At 36.9% G+C, this 18,867-nt stretch overlaps 1 protein-coding gene and 1 long non-coding RNA gene across 2 annotated transcripts in view; one reads left to right on the top strand and one right to left on the bottom strand.

Annotated features, from left to right (window-relative positions):
* Positions 1-5,525: 5,525 nt before the first annotated feature.
* On the bottom strand, positions 5,526-12,447 carry LSM8 (LSM8 homolog, U6 small nuclear RNA associated). Its single transcript, XM_082631730.1, has 4 exons — positions 12,335-12,447; positions 11,102-11,142; positions 8,395-8,522; positions 5,526-6,290 (listed from the first exon to the last, which is right to left on the bottom strand). Exons 1-4 carry the CDS (start codon positions 12,363-12,365, stop codon positions 6,200-6,202), a joined length of 291 nt encoding a protein of 96 aa, XP_082487856.1. The 5' UTR covers positions 12,366-12,447; the 3' UTR covers positions 5,526-6,199.
* A 113-nt stretch (positions 12,448-12,560) lies between these two features.
* Positions 12,561-18,867, top strand: part of LOC309810411 — a 169,188-nt gene continuing 162,881 nt past the window's right edge. Inside the window, exon 1 of the long non-coding RNA XR_014294976.1 lies at positions 12,561-12,667. This is a non-coding gene — a long non-coding RNA (uncharacterized lncRNA). The remainder of the gene's footprint in view (positions 12,668-18,867) is intronic.

Here is an 18,867-nt window from a genome sequence, read left to right as displayed (position 1 = left end):
TGATTGCTGTGGCTAAAACTTCCAAAACTATGTTGAATAATAGTGGTGAGAGTGGGCAACCTTGTCTTGTTCCTGATCTTAGTGGAAATGGTCTCAGTTTTTCACCATTGAGGACGATGTTGGCTGTGGGTCTGTCATATATGGCCTTTATTATGTTGAGGTAAGTTCCCTCTCTGGCTACTTTCTGGAGGGTTTTTACCATAAATGGGTGTTGAATTTTGTCAAAAGCTTTCTCTGCATCTACTGAGGTGATCATATGGTTTTTCTCCTTCATTACCTTTTAAATAGGGAAATGAAAAGAATTGGAACTAACATTTATTCAGTGTTTTACTCTGGTCTAGATATCATATTATGTGGTTAACTTACATTCTCTGCATAACCATCATATTAGCTTTGCAAGGTTGCCATGGTATCATTTTCTTCTTTTTATTAATTACAAAATTGCTGTTCAGGGAGATTGATTAATTGGCCCAAGATCCCATAGTTAAGAAGTGGCTGAACCATAATTTAATTCCCAGCCTGCTAGGCTTCCAAATCCATTCCTCTCCCCATAGCATCTTTGCATTAATAGTATCCAGATACAGGATCAAGTTAAGAGATACTTCGTGAAATATGATTTAGCTATGTTTGCTTTATATTTTTTTTCCCTGAGAAACCTGATTGGGCCTAGAGTTTGTTCATTCTGTTTCATAGATAAAGTAGTAATCAATACTTTGTTTTCATAAATGAGAATGTGTTGTGTCCCCTGAGATGTCTCTTACCCCCAACCCCTGCTCCTGGATTCTTTTCCTTTCAACATACTTCAAATATAGTAACAAGTTGGTACCATTTTCATTATATGGTAATTGTAAAGCCAGCATATTGTGAAAACTAAAAACAAAATGTTTACGGTATAATTGAAAATCACCCTTATGGTAAGACAGAAGAAGCCACTTCACAGAGCTGAAGGAGCACCAGAGTAGAAATAGTAGGATGGGATTTTGATCCTAGTTTTACCAATATTTGACCTGTGTCACTTCTGGCAAGTAATACATTTATAAAATAAAAGGATGTTTAAAAAAGAAAGATGTACAAAAAAGATGGAAGTAAAAGGGCATAACAAAAATATCAGTACAAAAATTGGATGCTTTAATGCTAAACCTAAGAAAAGATCTGAAAGATGTCTTAAAGAATAGTCCTCTCCTTCTCCATTCACCAAATGATGATAGTAGGCAGCAGATGGTATACTGTTAACTAATGATAGAAGACCGCTGGTCAAGTCCTAGTTTGCCTTTATCCTTAGTGTTATGCAACCTACATAGACTCTGCACTCCTAAAACAGAAAAAAAGGTTGGGAAGATGATTCATATGAATTACATCCACTTAAAAAGTCAGTTTCTAGTTACTTTAAATGAATTCAAGCCCCATAAGTTATCGTAGAGTTCTGAAAGAATTTGATGAAACAACTCATGACCTTGGACAGTAAATTTCTGAGTCAAGATGGTTTGCTTGAGGTGCTACATAGATAGATATAAGCTTCACAAGGTCAAGAGACTTGTTACTATTGTTCCCTGGTATAGCCACAGCTTTGAGCAGTTATCTAGCATGCATTAATAGCTTGACACAAGTCCCTGACAAAATTCCAAAATCTATTTTTTTATTAGTTTCTGCTTTATAACAAAGTGAATCAGTGATACATATACATCTGTTCCCATATTTTTTTAAAGTCTGTGGACACATAGAAAAGAAAGCAGTGATCACTAGGAGGCAGCATCAATGCACAAAGTCCAGCTATGCTCATGCCATGTAGCTTCCCCATTACAGAGAGGAGTGAAGATCACATCAAGCATTTGACCAAATTCACACGAATAATCCCTGTAAACAAGATGGAGGATAAGGACTAAATATCTTGCAATTAAATGAATTTGTAGCTGGTTTAATGAGAGCACTGTGCTGTTTAATGAATCAGTATCAACATGGATGGAGGTAGCTCTGCCTTGTCAACATTCATTTTTCAATCTTACATGTAAACAGCAAGTAATTTTTTAAATCAAATTTGTCCATGATGTAGAAACTGAGAATAACAGCCCAAGTTTAAAAAAAAAAATTAGTAAGATAAAATTTGAACTGAGTAAAAGGAAATTTATAAAATGAAGAGGCCCCAGTTTACATGTGTTTTGAGTTTTCATTTTCAAATTCTTAGTCAAGAATATATGATTGCCATAAAACAAATTAATCTTACTGTATATTTGTTAAAATAACATAAACTTATTATACATACCTTCTATTTAACCTGAAATCCTCATAATTTATATACTCCAAACTCTTAGAGATATGATAGCAAGTGGAACTCTGTAAAACTAAAGTGATAAGACCCACGTTTGTAACCTTTCCACGTTGGTCTTTGAATACCTAGAATAGCTGTTTACTGTTGTAGCCCACAAATCATACCATTTTAAATGCAGTCTACTTTCACTTGCCACACCCTGGAAGATAGGTATTATGCCTGTCTTAAAGGTAAGGATTATGAGGCATGATTGGGGATTCATCCAGGCATATGACAAGTGCTAGGTCTTTTAGTAATTCCACCACACTTTCATTACTTAGCTTTTTAGTGAGTATTCCTTTCTGATCCATTTCAGATCTACTGAACCACAATGAGTTAGAGTAGGGCCCCAGAGTATTTAAAGCATCTCAGGTAATCAAATGAAAATGGTCCACAATGCAGCTTTGGGAACTGCCTTAGATACCTAAGTATTTCCTTCAGGCTTCTGAGAGATAGCTTGACAACAGAGATTTTGAGGTTATACTTGCTACTGCTAGGCATTATTATATAAGGAGTACAAAAACCTGGTTCAATTAAGAGCCTGATATTCACAAGTATGACCTCCTGTAAGACACTTAACCCTGTTGAGCCTGTTTCCCCATACATAAAATGATCAGTATTGTAAGCACTTGGCATCGTGCCTGGCACATCCTATGCACTTGGTAAATGCTCCCTACTAATTTCGAAGGTGAAGGCCCAGAATACACTATAGTGCCAGTTAAGGACTGCTTTTTAACTGTGGCTACTACACAAATAGGTTCACATGCCATTATGAAGGGACTGTATACTTTCTCATCCACATGGTAAATCTTTCATGTTACACATCTGAGAAAAATGTTGTCATGGATAGCCTGCATTAGGTTAAAAATTTAGAATGACTTTATAAAGGTGTTAAACAAACAGATGTCTAAGTAAAGCAATTATTAATAAAAGATTATCTTTGTTTTAAACAGATAGTATCTTTTCAGTTAAAAAGAAACAAATTAAGTCCTTTTTGCAGTTAATTGCCCTTTACAAAAAACTTTAGTGAAAATATTTTGCCAAGAATAATTTCTTTGATTCATTATTAAGTTGGGCTTAGCATCTGACTCACAAAGCACAGAGGTAATTGCAAGTTAAAATTGATTTTAGCCTTTTTTATAAATAAGAAATTGATTACAGAATAAAGTCTCATTAAAGAATATAAAAGGGCTTCCCCGGTGGCGCAGTGGTTGACAGTCTGCCTGCCGATGCAGGGGACACGGGTTCGTGCCCCAGTCTGGGAAGATCCCACATGCCGGGGAGCGGCTGGGCCCATGAGCCATGGCCACTGAGCCTGTGCGTCCGGAGCCTGTGCTCTGCAACGGGAGAGGCCACAACAGTGAGAGGCCCGTGTACCGCCAATATATATATATATATATATATATATAAGACTTGACACTGCATATTAATCAAGTTGCCACTCATAATTGTGGCTCCCTTACAATGCTCATGAAAAACGAAATCCAACTTGAATGGGTTATGAGCATAAAGAGCCTACCACGTGCACCCAGGAATGAAGAATTCCATGTACCATTTGGTGTATTCTCATGCATTTCCCCTACCAACCATTAATAAAGACATCCAATTCATATTCTGGGAATTATTTTTCTGGCATCAATAAGGAAAATACATCTTTACAAGGCATTTTAGATTTCAGAAGGAGAACACATCATATTAGAAACTCATTACTGTGAGGGAGAGGGACTATGGTTTGTTTACTGGCTCATGTGTAATGTGTGTTAGGTCAACTATGTTGAGAAAGCATCTGATTCTGGACATCATTTATACTTAGAATATATTTCACTTAGCAATCAAATGATCTATATTCCTTATTTGACTTTTGGAATTAGTTTACTGATTTAAAATACATTATTTATTTAAACAGAACACCTGGTTTACAGTCCCTAATTAAAGTGGCCTGTTTGCTTTACCCACTTTGCATTATTTTTTTATTACTAAATTGATCATAAAACCTTATACTACAAAAGCCAAATATTTATGAATAGCCAGTACTACCTAACCTTCCTCTAATCCTCCCAGAGACAATCCTAAACATCAGAACATCAGCCAAGTTATTCTGGGTAATGGTGCTTGATGACCAAAACTATCTCAACAGTTTTCTCCTTACAAGTCTTGTTTTTGTGAAAATGTCAAGATATTTTCCTCTGGAAAATGTTTTATTTGTGAACCAAAAAACTGCCATGTTTAATAAGTAGGGTTTTCAATATTAAAAAATATGATGAAACCAACCTCTGAACTCTTAAAGGATCCATTCTAGAAGCCCTTTTCAGAATTTATACAAATTAGCCATCATCTCTTCTTTTTTTTTTTTTTTTTTTTTTTTTTGCTGTACGCAGGCCTCTCACTGTTGTGGCCTCTCCCGTTGCGGAGCACAGGCTCCGGACGCACAGGCTCAGCGGCCATGGCTCACGGGCCCAGCCGCTCCGCGGCATATGGGATCCCCCCAGACCGGGGCACGAACCCGTATCCCCTGCATCGGCAGGCGGACTCTCAACCACTGCGCCACCAGGGAGGCCCCCATCTCTTCTTATTGAGCTTGTATTTTTCATTTTGAGCCAAGGGACAGCAACTATGGCCTACTGGCCAAATCCAGCCTGCCACCTGTTATTGTAAATGAAGTTTTATTGGAACCCAGCCACAGCTATTCATCAAGTATTATCTACAGCTATTTTCATGCTACAAAACAGATTTGAGTAGCTGTGACAAAGACCATATGGCCCTCAAAGCTTAAAATATTTACTATCTGCATCTTTACAAAAGAAGCTTGCCAACTCCTATTTTAAACACTTTCATTGAAAAAAAGAAAAAGAAACTATTAAAATTTTGTTTGAATTACAAGAATGTAAATATTTTTCTATTGTTATCACAAAGTTACACACTTTGGCCTACATATGACTTGATGAGAATTTTTGTGGACTAGCCTGGATATCTAAACACTGCTTATAGCATTGTTTCTATGGATTCTTTAAAAAGTATACACAACCAGTTGTACAAGGGAGTTTTAGAAAATAGCCTATTTGTAGATGAGGGACATTTATGTACTTAATTGATTCACTACAATAATCAACCAAAGAATAGGCCTGACATGCTTAGAGAAAACAGGTTTACTTCTTTTGAAATCAGGTTTATGGAACTAGGGAGTCATGAAAAGTTGTTGACAATAATAGCAAGCACTGCCTCAATATAAACTTAAGATTTATTTACTCACATTTATAAATAGCAAAAAACTCCTTTAATACTAGAAATTCCCCAATTCTTAAAGGATAAGATGGCTTTTAAGACCACATGGAATCAATTTTTTCAGGTAATATACAACTTTGTTAGCATTTTTCCTTTTCTCAACCAAACACACTTTTACCCACACTTCTAAAGTGCTAGGGAGCCACCAGGGCAGTGTGATAAATGGGGATGGTTCAGATAACTGCACAAGACAAGATTTAACTTCCTGTGACTTTCTTAAAAATCAGGGACAGAAACATATGTATCCTGCACTATTGATGGTATTTGTATACTTAATTTATATAATACTTGAATTTCTCTTTTCAACTTATTTTCCATAAATATTAAAATAGCAGAATGTCTTTTCTAAAAGTTCTCAAAATAATCATTAGATTTATATACTATTTAATAGAAAAATAAAACCAAGCTACCAAATGTATGATTTAGGCAAAAAAAAAAAAAAAGTTTTTTTCAAGAAAATGTAGAAATATTTTAATTTACATATCATATTACAATGAATCAATATGGAGTCAAAATCCACAATTACGCTTTCATAAAAATTCTGCCCATCATCCTCAGAATAATCAGTTTCTGTACAAAGATTTACAGATGTCCAATATATGTAGTTTATCCTTAGTGTGCTACAGAGTTCAGAGGTTCTGCTCGAATATTCCCCAAATCAAGTGCAGAATCTGTCTCTTCATCAATTTCTCCAATGACTGCACTGTAATTGTTTAAGGGAAAAAAATCAGTTAAAACAATCTCATTCCTGATTAAAACTGAGAGGAGACAGTAAAAAGAACTACTACTTAAGGTGAAAAACAAACATTTTCATAAGGTTGTGAATTGTACATTTAAAGTCACAAAACCTAAATAAATTGAAGGCAACATTGTTACAGGAACGAATATTAAAGAACAGACTGCATATAGTGTGACTGGATCACGAGTCTTTATCTGAGTAACTTCAATGAACTAAATCCATCAATGGTACATATAAAATCTATTAGTTTCCCTTTCATGATTTCTCAGTTGACTCAATTTAAATCCAACACCAAAAAGAAGTACAATTCTTCATACATAAAGACAATAATAGAACAGATACTTAGGTATCTAACAAATGATTTTTTGTTGTGATTGGCAAGGGTTAAAGCCAGCAAATTTTTCCTTGATTCAACACTAACATAACACCTATAACATTAATTTCACTAATACCATGCTCTGGTAACCAAGCCATGGCTCTCTAGCTGGATAAGGTCATTGTTACATCCAGACCATGGGACATGTATGAAACATTACTACATAAAAAATTGGTTGTTTAAATTTGTTTGGTTTTAATGAAAGTAAATTCTAAAAATGTTATACAGAATTTGCCCGATTTTGCTTTAAACTGTATACAGTCTTCAGTTCTCTAATAAATGGGAAGTACCAAACTTTAGGAGAATATATTAAGTTTTCTCAATATGAAACATATCAAGATCTTAATTCCATCATTAAAAATTCAGTATAATTTAAAATCCTATGGAAGACAGTGGAGTGCTGGAAAATGTTTTAAAACTAGCTCTGCAAGGAAAAGGGGGAGGCTGATTTGCAGTGTTGACTGCTATCCATAGTGCAGATACTCCCACTATGGCCAATTTCAAGCTACCAAAAAGACATCAACCAACCAGCTTGCAAAATTCCCCAAAATATAAAAATCTGCTTCCGTGAGCCAGTACAAGCTGGCTCCAGCGTACCACTGTGTCTATAGCAATGTTTTAAATTGAAGTTCAAAAAAAAATTTTTTTTTTAATTAAAGTAGGAGAAATCATCTTAAAATCAATGATTATGCAGAGTCCCAATATAAACAATCAGTGCTGTTCTGGTCAGGAGACCTGGGCTCCACCTGCTTCGCCTTTTCAGCTCACTTCACCTACATATTATCTCTATAGAATATTTTATAAATCTCTGATTAAAGATCAAATGATTTATACATCTAAAGATAATTTTCCTAAGACAAACAAAATAAGTAAAGTATTCCTTTATCTTCCATATCCTACTTGTCCAAAAAAATAATCTGAGATGCTAATACATCTTTTGCTGACTTCCAGCCATGTTTTAATTTTAAACAGTACTCACTAGAAAACTGATTCAACACTCTTCTAGCCTCTATAATTGCACTAATACAGAAGCTGCTAGCCACATGTAACTATTAAAATTAATTACAATTAAATAAAATCTAAAATTCAGTTGTTCAGTCACACCAGCTACTTTTCAAGTACTCAATGGCCACACACACAGCTAGTACCTATCATAGTGGACAATGCAGATATACAACGTTTCCATCATCCCCAAAAGTTGTATTGGACAGTATTGCTCTACACTGTTGCACTTTCTTTAAGTTGCTACCACTAAAATATATCTTCTCAAATTGCCATATCAGTGTCACAAGTTAACTGAGGCCACAACATAAACATGGGACATCTTAATTAAGCCAATTATACTAAAAAATTAGAAGAAAAAAGTAAGTAATGGATAAATACAGTTATGTTATAAAGCATTATTTAAAACTGTTCACACAAGAGATTTCAAAGACATTTTCAAACCCTAGCCCTGGGCCCTGGAAGTATATTTATGTTCCTCTGGAATTAGGGGTACTTTGGAAGAACATTTTAAGAAGCCTCTCCAATGAAGTATTCAGTGTAAGGTAGGGCTCTTTCTGGACCCTATCCAAGCTACTTAACTATTAGAAATATGGAAAATCTCAGTAGATAGAAACCTATTCTCCATATAGCAAGGCAGTACACCTATAGTATATTTAACTTGCCTTTAAAAAGACATATTTTACTTACACATTATCACCTCTCACGATGTATAAACCTAGTACCACTTGTTCTACTCCCTGTGAAGAGCTGAACACTCGTTCATGGCTTTCATCCAAAATCAAATTAATGGTCTGGTCAAAACCCTTCAGTGTTCCCTGTAAAGAAAACATTCAAGAGAAAAAGACAAATATTCTGGTTTACCTGAATGTGTTAATTCAATGGCACCATTTTAGTTGCCAGGTACTCCAAGAGAAGTACCTATTTTAAATATATATAAGTTCTCTGTAAAATACAATACCTCTTTATGATCAACAGGCACCAAACTTACCTCTTGGTTTTTTAAGAGGGGTGGTGGGGAACCCACCACGCTTCTGACTAGTGTGCAGAGTTGTTGAGAATTACAAAGAACACCTATGTACTAGTTTATTTCCAAGGAAGTAGCATAAGAGCCCAGGTAGTCCAGGAGCTAATATTCTAAAGATACAAACTAAAACAAGGGAAACTTAAGGGAAATAGTCCTCTACACAGCAGCTATAGCAATGTAACAGTATCACTTCATGTTACATGCTAGTAAACATGATGCACACATTATCTCAATTAATCTCTACCCTTTGTGGTAGATACTATAAACATTCCCACTTCAGACAAGCAAATTTGAGGCACAGAGAAGTAATCCCTCAAGGTTTCATGGGCAGAAATTAGCAGAGCTAGAATTCAAACCATGAAAGGCTTGCTTCAAAGCCAGACCACTGAACTTCTATATTATACTACTATGAACACACAAATATAATCTACCACTTTTCAGAGATTCAAATCAGTACACAAACTTCAACTGGTAGTAATAGCTAAGGCTTAATGAGTACTTAGTATCTGTCAAGAGTGTTTGATGGGCCTCATGTGGATTTACTTATTTAATCCTCCCAATAACCCAGTAACAGTAGATACAGACATGACTATAACACTTAGAACATTCTAGAACTTGAAGGATATGTTCAGAGAAGTTTTATGAAAAATCGTGGTTCTTAAAAAAGAAAAACATGGGCCTATTACAACATGGTAACTCAGATGCTATTCAAGTTTCTGAAAAACATCAATTTACATTGGTTTTGGTTGGTTAAATTTCTCATTAAAGTTTCATGTTTTAAAATTCAAAATATATAAAATTAGAGTGAAATAAAGAGAAAATGTTAGCTAAGAAGAGAAACGTTAGTTAATGTTATGGAGTAACATTATGGAGTATCTACTATACTGAACTAGCAAAGCGTTGTTACCACATCCATACATAGCTTCTAGGCTTCATTTTACATGCAACTATTCTATAAAGTGAACCATGTGTCAAAAGAAATACACAACTACTGAACTTCAGTACTCAAAAATGCTCTTTTAGTACTTAAAAATGCTCTTTTTAAATGGCTTTCCTTCTTCTATAAAATTAAAGTAATTTTCCAATTTATCATCTATCCTGTTAACAAAAACAAGAAAATTTAAACTTGAGGTTTTTACAAACTAAAAAACTATTTGCAAATATTTGTTAATAGCAATAGGCTTCTAAGATGAGATTAAAATATTTCAAACTGTCCTTATTTGACTCAATACAATGTGAAGTACCTTAAAAACAAAACCAAAAACATTATTGTTCTCTTGATTAACAAGGAAGCAAGGCAACTGGCCTTAGCTTTTGGAGTCAAATTCAATTTAAATTCCAGTTTGGTTCTGCCACTTATATCCACGTGACTCTGGGAAAGTAACTTACTTTTTCTGAGCTAGGTTCCTAACCTAGAATGCAGGGTTAATTCTTTTTCACAGAGCTGTACCGAGATTAAGTGAGATAACACATGTAACATGCCTGGTACATGACATATGTTTAATAAATGGCAAAGTCTGACACTTTGGTAATCGTCACTTAAGGATCCACTGAGAAAAAATCACAAGGATTAAAAACAAAACAAACAAAAACAGAACTGCAGAATGGGAAAATAAAAGACTAAACTATAGGAATTAGATAGACAATAGAGAAAGTTTAGCAGCCTTAAAACTTTTTGGAAACTCTTTGGAACAATCATATGAATTATAAACAAAGAAATTAACTAGCCCAAAATCCTGGGATAAATTCCTCAGATCAAGGAACAGGTCAAGGAGAGAATCCAAGATTTTTCTGGAATTAAAATGGGATACTGTGATAAAAGGACAAATGAGATGAAATAAATTTATTCATTCATCATAATTCATTCTACAAAAAACAAGAGATCATACAACCTAAGAATATCTGAAGAATATTAACACCATACAAGTCTTAAATGTTCATTATTTTATAGATGTAGTATCTAAATCTTAAAAAAGTTTCTAAGAACCATACACAAAATTTCAAAAAAATTATATGATTCTGGTAGTGGTTGTCAGAGCACTGAATGGGGAAGGAAATAAAAGATGGAGGAGGAAGATAAATATTATAAAATACAGGCAGATATCTGCAGACTAGACTAGAAGTTCTCTGAGGGCAGAATCTATTACCCATCCTAGCTTCTAGAAGCCTTGTATGTAACTTACAATGTTTATTAATGAAAAAAAATATGGATTGGCAGCTGTTTATCAAAGAGATAAAGACCTGAATCATAAGAAAACTGCAATGCAGGTGTACTGTGGTGCCTAGTCATTAGAGATCAGAGGTTGTACATAAAAATTAACAACCAATAAGCCTACAAGAAGGCAGAGAATGAATATGCCAAATACTTACCACAATCATTCTCCCATCAGAAGTAATGACAGCAACAGTTCCTGATAACTGAATCAAGGAAAGCATTTCTCAGGGCATGTAAACTGAAAACTTAAAATCTGGTAAGGAAATGGTTTAAATTACTAGGAAAAAGGTAACAGAATTAAGATACAACTATTCAACACAGCCACATTTACAACATAAAAACTTTTTGTTCTTCAATTTGGTGTGACATTTACACAATTTTTAAAAGGGAAAAAATAGAAAAAGAGCATCCCTTTCTGCGTGTGGTCAGTGTATTCTATCTTAAAACAGCTGGGATATTTGGTACTCTTTTCTTATTGGGGAATATTGCCAATTTGACAGTTGAGCAAGATATTTCTCCCTTTCTTAGACCTATTTCTTCATCTCTAAAACGAAAATTGGATCGTTGCTAAACTCATCAATGTTGAATGATTTCAAGCACGTTAAGACACTGTCTTCCAGGACCTGGCTTCTGGAATTCAAAAGAAAAGAAGCTATATTCAATGTCACAGGTACCAATATGCTTGCATCGTTAAAAGCCTTTAGCATTTCACTTTTGTCCCAAATTTGTACATGACAGCACAATGCAGTGTTCCGTTCCTAGACTTTAAAACGGTAACAGGTGTATACGGTAATTCACATGGGCTTTTTAAAGTTATTTGTCCCTCAAAACGATCCATTACAACAGCAAGCATTATTTAATTCCATCAACAAAGAAGTTGAGATTTCAAGTGGTAAAGGGGCAGATATTCAATTTTTGCACCAGCTGTAAAGTTTTTGCTATCCTCGAACAACGAGCAAAGCCTATGAATAAAACAAACACAGAGACAGATTTACACGACCATCGCTGCCGCTAGTTAAACTGTTCCTCTTATTCCCAAACCTGAACGTATAGGCCCTAGGGAAACAGGAAGGATGAATCAATAGCTGATTTCTACAGAGACACGGAAAAGTTCGGAATAACCACGTTGGTGGGTTTTTTTTTTTTTCCAGATTAAAAATAAAAGACACCTTGGGCCCGTACAAGCGGCAGGTTCCAGCCCCAGGGGCGGGATTGGTGGGTCCCAGATCCTTAACCCCTGCACCCGCATACCGGGCCCCGCAGCTGCCGGGCGTCGCAACCGCCCGCCGATCCCGACCCCCTGCCTCTCCAGCACCGGTCCTCTCCGGTGCAGGCGCGGGACTCGCCACAGCCCCAGCAAATGCCTGCGGTGGCCGGTTCGAGGATACGGTTGATGTAGTTCTCCAAGGCGGACGTCATGATGCTCGGCCCGGCAGCTGGCAACACAGCAGGACCGGCGACAAGAGGAGCTAAAACGGCCCGCCAGGAACTAGCGGCGGCTCCCGCCGACTGGCGGCAGCAAATATCGCGAGAGTACCGCACTGCTGCCTCCGCGAATCAGAGACTGAAAGAACCCGGCCAACCATCCCCAAGAGGCTAAGCGACGACTAGATTTAATGAGCGTGCGCAGTATATTTCTACTGTGTTTCTGGGCGGTGTTCTCGGAAGCCGAGAGGGACAAAGCGAGCAGGCGGTGGAAGAAAGGAAGAAGCCTTCGGAAGGTGGGGTAGTGGGGAGACGGTGGGCGAGCGGGCTTCATAGCGGAGTGGAAGGCTATGTGGCAGAAGTTACGAAGGGGAAATATTGAGAAAAGACGGGCAAGGCGAGAGACAACGGAATAGGGTGTTTACATCACACGTGAAATAGATGAGTGCTGTTCTGGTATGACGTGTAGACGCGGGGAAGTGGAATCCCTAGTTTCCTGCCACAGGGGCCGAAAATTAACCTTCTAGAAGCTAAACGGCCTCGGGCAAAGTTGCACACGTTGTAACCATATGGTATATACTCCCGGAGAACACAGCAACAAAAAGCATGTTCGCACAGTTTGCATTTGCCTCTAAAAGTGCTCCATCGCGGAGGCGTTGTTACTCATTTATGTAAGAAACTGAATCCAAACAGAAAAGTGTGCGAGTCTCCCTTAGAAAACAGTCTTTCCTTTACCACGCCACAGTCTCCCTCCCCTCAGAGTGAAATTAGTAACTAAAAAGGCAGGCAGGTCTGCTGCTCCGTCCTGGAAAGGACTGATTCAGGAAGAGCCTTCTAAATAAGCACCAGACTGGGTTCTAGTCCTACAATGCTAACCATATCGTGTGGGTATCCTTGCACAAGCAACGTCAACTCATTTGGGCCTCAGTTTCCTTAGATCCTGCTACATTTATCGTTTGGGGTATTTATATGTGTTAGAAAACGTCACTTATTTTACTGTGGTACCCTAACTTCAGAGGACTTGAAGTTAGGAAAAAATCTATGTACAAAATACCAGTGAGAGTTATTTCCCCGTTGTACAAAATTGCCTTATGATTTCAGTTAGACTTATGATTTCTTAACTGAAGAATTGAGGATTTGAAAACTCTTGCAATGTCAGCAGTTTTCTTCTGAAAAATCAAGCATATGTTTTCATTACAGCATACCCACAAAATTACCTACAGATCACTCCCAAATGTTTAATATTTTATATACTTAAACTTACTCTGACCTGTTCGAAACCACATGTAGTCAGGAATTAGGTGGTGCATGTCCCCGTTTTTTTTTTTGGGGGGGGGGTGGGTGGGTGCTGGAAGGCGGGTAAATGAAAGTATCTTCCATAAACTAAAAAAATGAAGATATTGTGTGGTTTGCAAATGTTAGACATTGAACAAAAAACCAAAGTACTAATTAGTGATAAATGAGGTATCATTAGTAAGGAATTTTTAAAAAATAATGTGCCAAGTATTTAAAATCAATAACCCATGTAGTGTTTCATCTCTTAGAGTGTGTTTATATGGGAAAATGTTCATTTACATTATATAGTAACTTACAGAACTAATTTCATCATAATACATTACAATTTTATGGCCTTGTGTGGTTTCCATTAAATTAATATGCCAGATAAATGACAGATGTTCAGTGTTTATGGAGCATCACAAAATCTCTTTGGTTTGAAAATTTTTACATTCGTCTTAAAACTGTTTTCTGTAGTCACTAATGATCACAGATGTGGAGAGAAAGCCTATGGATAAAGAAAAGTCTTTAATAAGACAAAAATGAGTTACATCTGGATGCAAACATTACATATGTGATTTATCTAAATTAGCGTTGTGACCTTGGGAGTACACGGACATAGAGAGTTCAACACCTTATAATGGAAAATTAAGTTAAAGTTCCAACAGGGTGAAATGATATAATATAAACATCTGACAACTAAAAAGTTAAGTAGGGGTACTGTGAGATTTTGAGCTTAATTCAAAAATCTCTCAAAGTGCTACCCGTACTCTGTCACTCTTTACTGAGGAGTAAAAGTATGCTGGAATGTTTTTTGTTTTATTAATGGAGCACTCATTTTATGCCATTAGTTCTGAATCCAAACTTTGAGCAGATAACTAAAATTTTTTATATTTAGTTCACTTATGATTGGCTCAGTATTTCATATATTTCCCAACCCACTCATGAATCTCTCTCTTATTAGTAATCCAACGGCACGTATCTAGAACAACAGCCAAGATTTATCAAAAATAGGGCAGAAAAGAGATGGGAAAGGGTAGAAAGGAGTTCCCTAGATATCTGACATTCCTGGAGTTACTTTCCATTAGTACAAGGGTCCCCAGCCCCCTGGTCCGCGGTGCCGCTACCGGTCCAGGGCCTGTTAGGAACTGGGCCGCACAGTAGGAGGTGAGCTGTTAGGTGGGCGAGCCAGCAAAGCTTCCTCTGCCACTCCCCATCGCTCCCCATCGCTCGCCTTACCGCCTGAATCACCCCTCCCCGACCCTTGGAAAAATTGTCTTCCCCGAAACCAGTCCCTGGTGCCAAAAAGGTTGGGAACCGCTGCATTAGTAGAAACCAAGGTATGTAAAGTGGGTCTTTCTCTGGTTAATGATTCTCCTGAGAAGCAGGGCATAACTCACCTCCCTTTGTATCCTGTATTCTTTCATTAACCTGAAGAATCATACTCATACTAGATTCTGAGGAAACTGAATTTGCACTTTACTGTGAATGGTTTATGGGAAAAAAATGACGATAATTATTGGAAAATTAAAATACTGCTTTTAACCTAATTTGATATGAGCTTTTATTTACTTTTATTTTTATTGATTTGTATTCCTACAAGTTCCAAAAGTGTCAACCAATTAGCAATATATATTGAATTGATCTTTCTAGGGTTCTCCAAGGCAGAAAGGGACATAAATAAACCCTGGTATTCCTTACAAGGAAATTCCTGAATAGGTACAGAGCTCTAATTATGAAATAGTGTATGGAAAAATAATAGATATCCCAAATTATAAAGAAAGGTAATTGATGTGGAAATATTAGTTCATTTAACAGTATAAATTACAAAGTGTTTTTCATATATTATGGAGGTCTTTTTCCTTTTAAGGTATTAAGACAGGCATTTTTAACACCATTTTTTAAGGGATGGGAAAAATTAAACTAACTTGCTAATCGAGAAGCAATATAGGATTGTGATTAAGAACACTATCTCAGGAGCTAGCCTGTTTGGATTTGGATCCTGTGGGACTTTGAGTGGATTACTTAACCTTCTTGTCTCTGTTTTCTCATCTGTAAAATGGAGAAATGATGGTACTTACATCATCAAATTGTTGGAGGACTAAAAGTGATTCTTGTAAAGCCTGGCATATAATAAGCACTCGATTCATGTCAGTTATTATTGCTCATGGACATAGATTACATCACAGGTAACCTTTTACTCAGTCCCAGAGCTTGTTCTACTACATTATTTTGCTTACTGCCTTTTTTTCTGATTGGATAAATTGAGCAGTGCACATTTTAATTGCTTAAGGAAGGGGAAGGTGGATATGTGTTAGAATCTTGGACGTTTTATGAAAAAGGTAAGACTTAAATTGGGGCTTGAGAAAAAGTACAAATGCACTTTAGGAAAATTAATCTGACATTAATTATTTACAGTGGAGGTAGGAAGTGAGGATTAGAAGGCTAGCCAGACTCCAGGTGTGAGTTTCTGATTTGTAGCAGTAGGAATGGAAAGGCGGAAGACGTGATTCAAAGATAGTGGTTAAGAAAAGCAAGGAGGCAGACAGCAAATCACAGGCAGCATAGTGATAGTGGTTGGTGAACTGGCAGAATGGCAAGAGTAGGGAGACCCAGGAAAAGACAGGGCTGCTTGTTAATAAAGTACATGGGGCCAAGCTTTTGAACTGTGTAGGTGTGACACATACTGCACACCAGCCAGTGGTGAGGCCACCAGACACTCTAGGTTCACTAGCAGTGGCATACACTTTACCCTAAACATCTGGAGAACCAGTCTATCTCAGGAAGACCACTGTGTCATTTATAAAGGATAATGCATATTAATAAAATACTTACATATACTTTTATGCATTCTTTACATTATTTATATTTTGGAAACTTGAAACAGTAATATAAACATTTCAGCTACAATGTGACATGTACATTCCTGAAAATCCTCACATTCAAAAAAAGAGCTCACTTAAAATAACAGACCTTAGGGAAAAAATAGGTCTGGGAAAGACCACTCAAACCCTGAACAACTGAACTAGAGCAGTGGTTCTCAAACTTTGCTGCTCATTGAAAACACCTGGGGATCTCTGAAAACTACTGATGCCCTGGCTCCCACTCCCAGACATTCTGAATTAAATGGTATGAGAGGAGAGCCTGGGCATCAGGATTCTAAAAGCTCCACAAGTGATGGTAACATGAGCAAAGTTTGGGAACCACTGGACAGCTTTAACAGAGACAATAACAATCCAGATGAGAATAGCACATTTAAAAGGACGTGAAATTCCTAACAACAAATGCTGTAGTAAGTTAGAGTTTTACCTTTAAAAGAAGTTGAAGGTGGCTTGAAAAATGGCAGTATATGGAAGAATTGACACTGCTGAGTGATGGAGGCAAGGGCAGGAGAGCATCATCTTCAGACGTTGCAGTTGTGAACTTTGCATTTGTAAACTTTGCAGGAAGTATAGAGATGCCAGAGACAGATGGCTCTGACCCATTGTCTGTTGTTGCTTTTGTGCAGATCCAGGAGAAATGCAAAATAAGCACTATCAAAATGGAGCACATGGCTGAGCTAAGCCGAGGGAAGAATAGGATGCCACACAGTGAACAGGTGTCATTTGGGTACTGTATTCCTTCAGACCAGGAGTGGTCGTGCAGTCAGCTGTGTGACTTTATATTCAGCTGTTGGTTCATGGTAGCACAAGACATTAAGGGCTAGGAAAAATTATGTATGTACCACCCTGCTTTCTGCGCTATTCCAACATTACTCCCCTGTTTAACAGTCACATGTGAGCTGATTCATATTACACCAGACAGTGCTCTAGCACAACAGACTGCTGATATTCCACTTCAGATCTGGACTTTGGTTAACCTGCCCCTATTTTACTTATCTCCTCCTGTGGTTGAGGTAGGCAGGTATTGTTAACCTCTGACTTTGCCCTAAGAGGATGCTAGAATTCATACCGCTTGGGGCAGCTTTATTTAAATAGTATGTGAAGAGTACAACTAATCCAGTGGAGCACCCAGACCTCAGCCTTTTCAATATCTTTTGTGTGTTTGTGTGTGTAAATTACCATTTTTGTGTAATCACTATTGCAAAGCAGATTAAGGAGCATTGTTTTAAGCTGAGTGCTTTACTTGCTTTTTTTGTTATTTTTGCTTGTCTTTTAAAGATGAATGTCTTTAGCGGCTTGGATTGCAGTACAGATAAAATTTATACTGTCCTTTTTACTGTGATTTTGGCATGACAAACTTGGAAAATGATGTTGATGGCAGAAATTACTTTAATAAGTCTCTGTGATCTTCAACGTGAACTCACTCCTGATGGTATAATCCACACTGAAAGAACAGGTTTATTTAGATTTACTGCCGACATTATATTGCGAGAGAGATCAAAGCTAATTTATTGATATACTGAGGTTAGGCTGTGAGGTATGAATATTGTGAGAAAGTACAGAAAGATAAATGGTGTGGTAGTGTGAAGTATATAAGAATTGTCTTGACAAAAACTAAGTTACCTTGAGTCACTAATGGAAAGCAGATGCCTGAAATTACATTAAAATATGTATGGAGTAAAAAAAAATGAAAAAAATCAAAGCTTTACCTTACTATTTCTAAAAAATTCTCGTTTTATAAGTTTTGCCATTATTTGATTTTATACCTAAAATAGAATTACACTCCCACCTCTACCATTTTTTTTTTTTCAAAGCATGGATCTAGATTTTAAGAGGTGGAAGGAAATCTAGGAATTTCCAAGTCCACTTCTCTCATTTTGTAGATAGGAAACTGAGTCCCAAAGAAGCTGAATGACTCTGAGGGTTACATAGCAGAGCCTACAGTGAAGACCTCCTAGATTCTAGTTCAGTGCTCTTTACAGTAATTAGTAATAAAGTAACTTACTCAGAAGACAAAATTTGAGTCTATATCTACAGATCATCAGCCCATATCCATGGATATGTCATTGTCTGCCTTTGTAAGGCAGACTTTTTCAAAGATCAGAAGGAATTGATATCCCAGAATATACTCAAAGGCAGCTCGATATTTTTCAGATATCAGGACCTCTGGGAACAAAAGGAAAAGCAAATAGGATATTGTGGTAGGCAGAATAATGGCCCCCCAAGGATGTCCACATCCAAATTCCTGGAACCTGTGATTGTTACTTATATGGCAAAAGGGATTTTGCATATGTAATTAAGGTTAAGGACCTTGGGGTGGGGAGAATATTCTGGATTAT

The sequence above is a fragment of the Mesoplodon mirus genome (genome assembly GCF_964341445.2).
Source record: "Mesoplodon mirus genome assembly, chromosome: 9".
Lineage (NCBI taxonomy): Eukaryota > Metazoa > Chordata > Mammalia > Artiodactyla > Ziphiidae > Mesoplodon > Mesoplodon mirus.
This window is presented reverse-complemented; position numbering and strand designations above follow the sequence as displayed.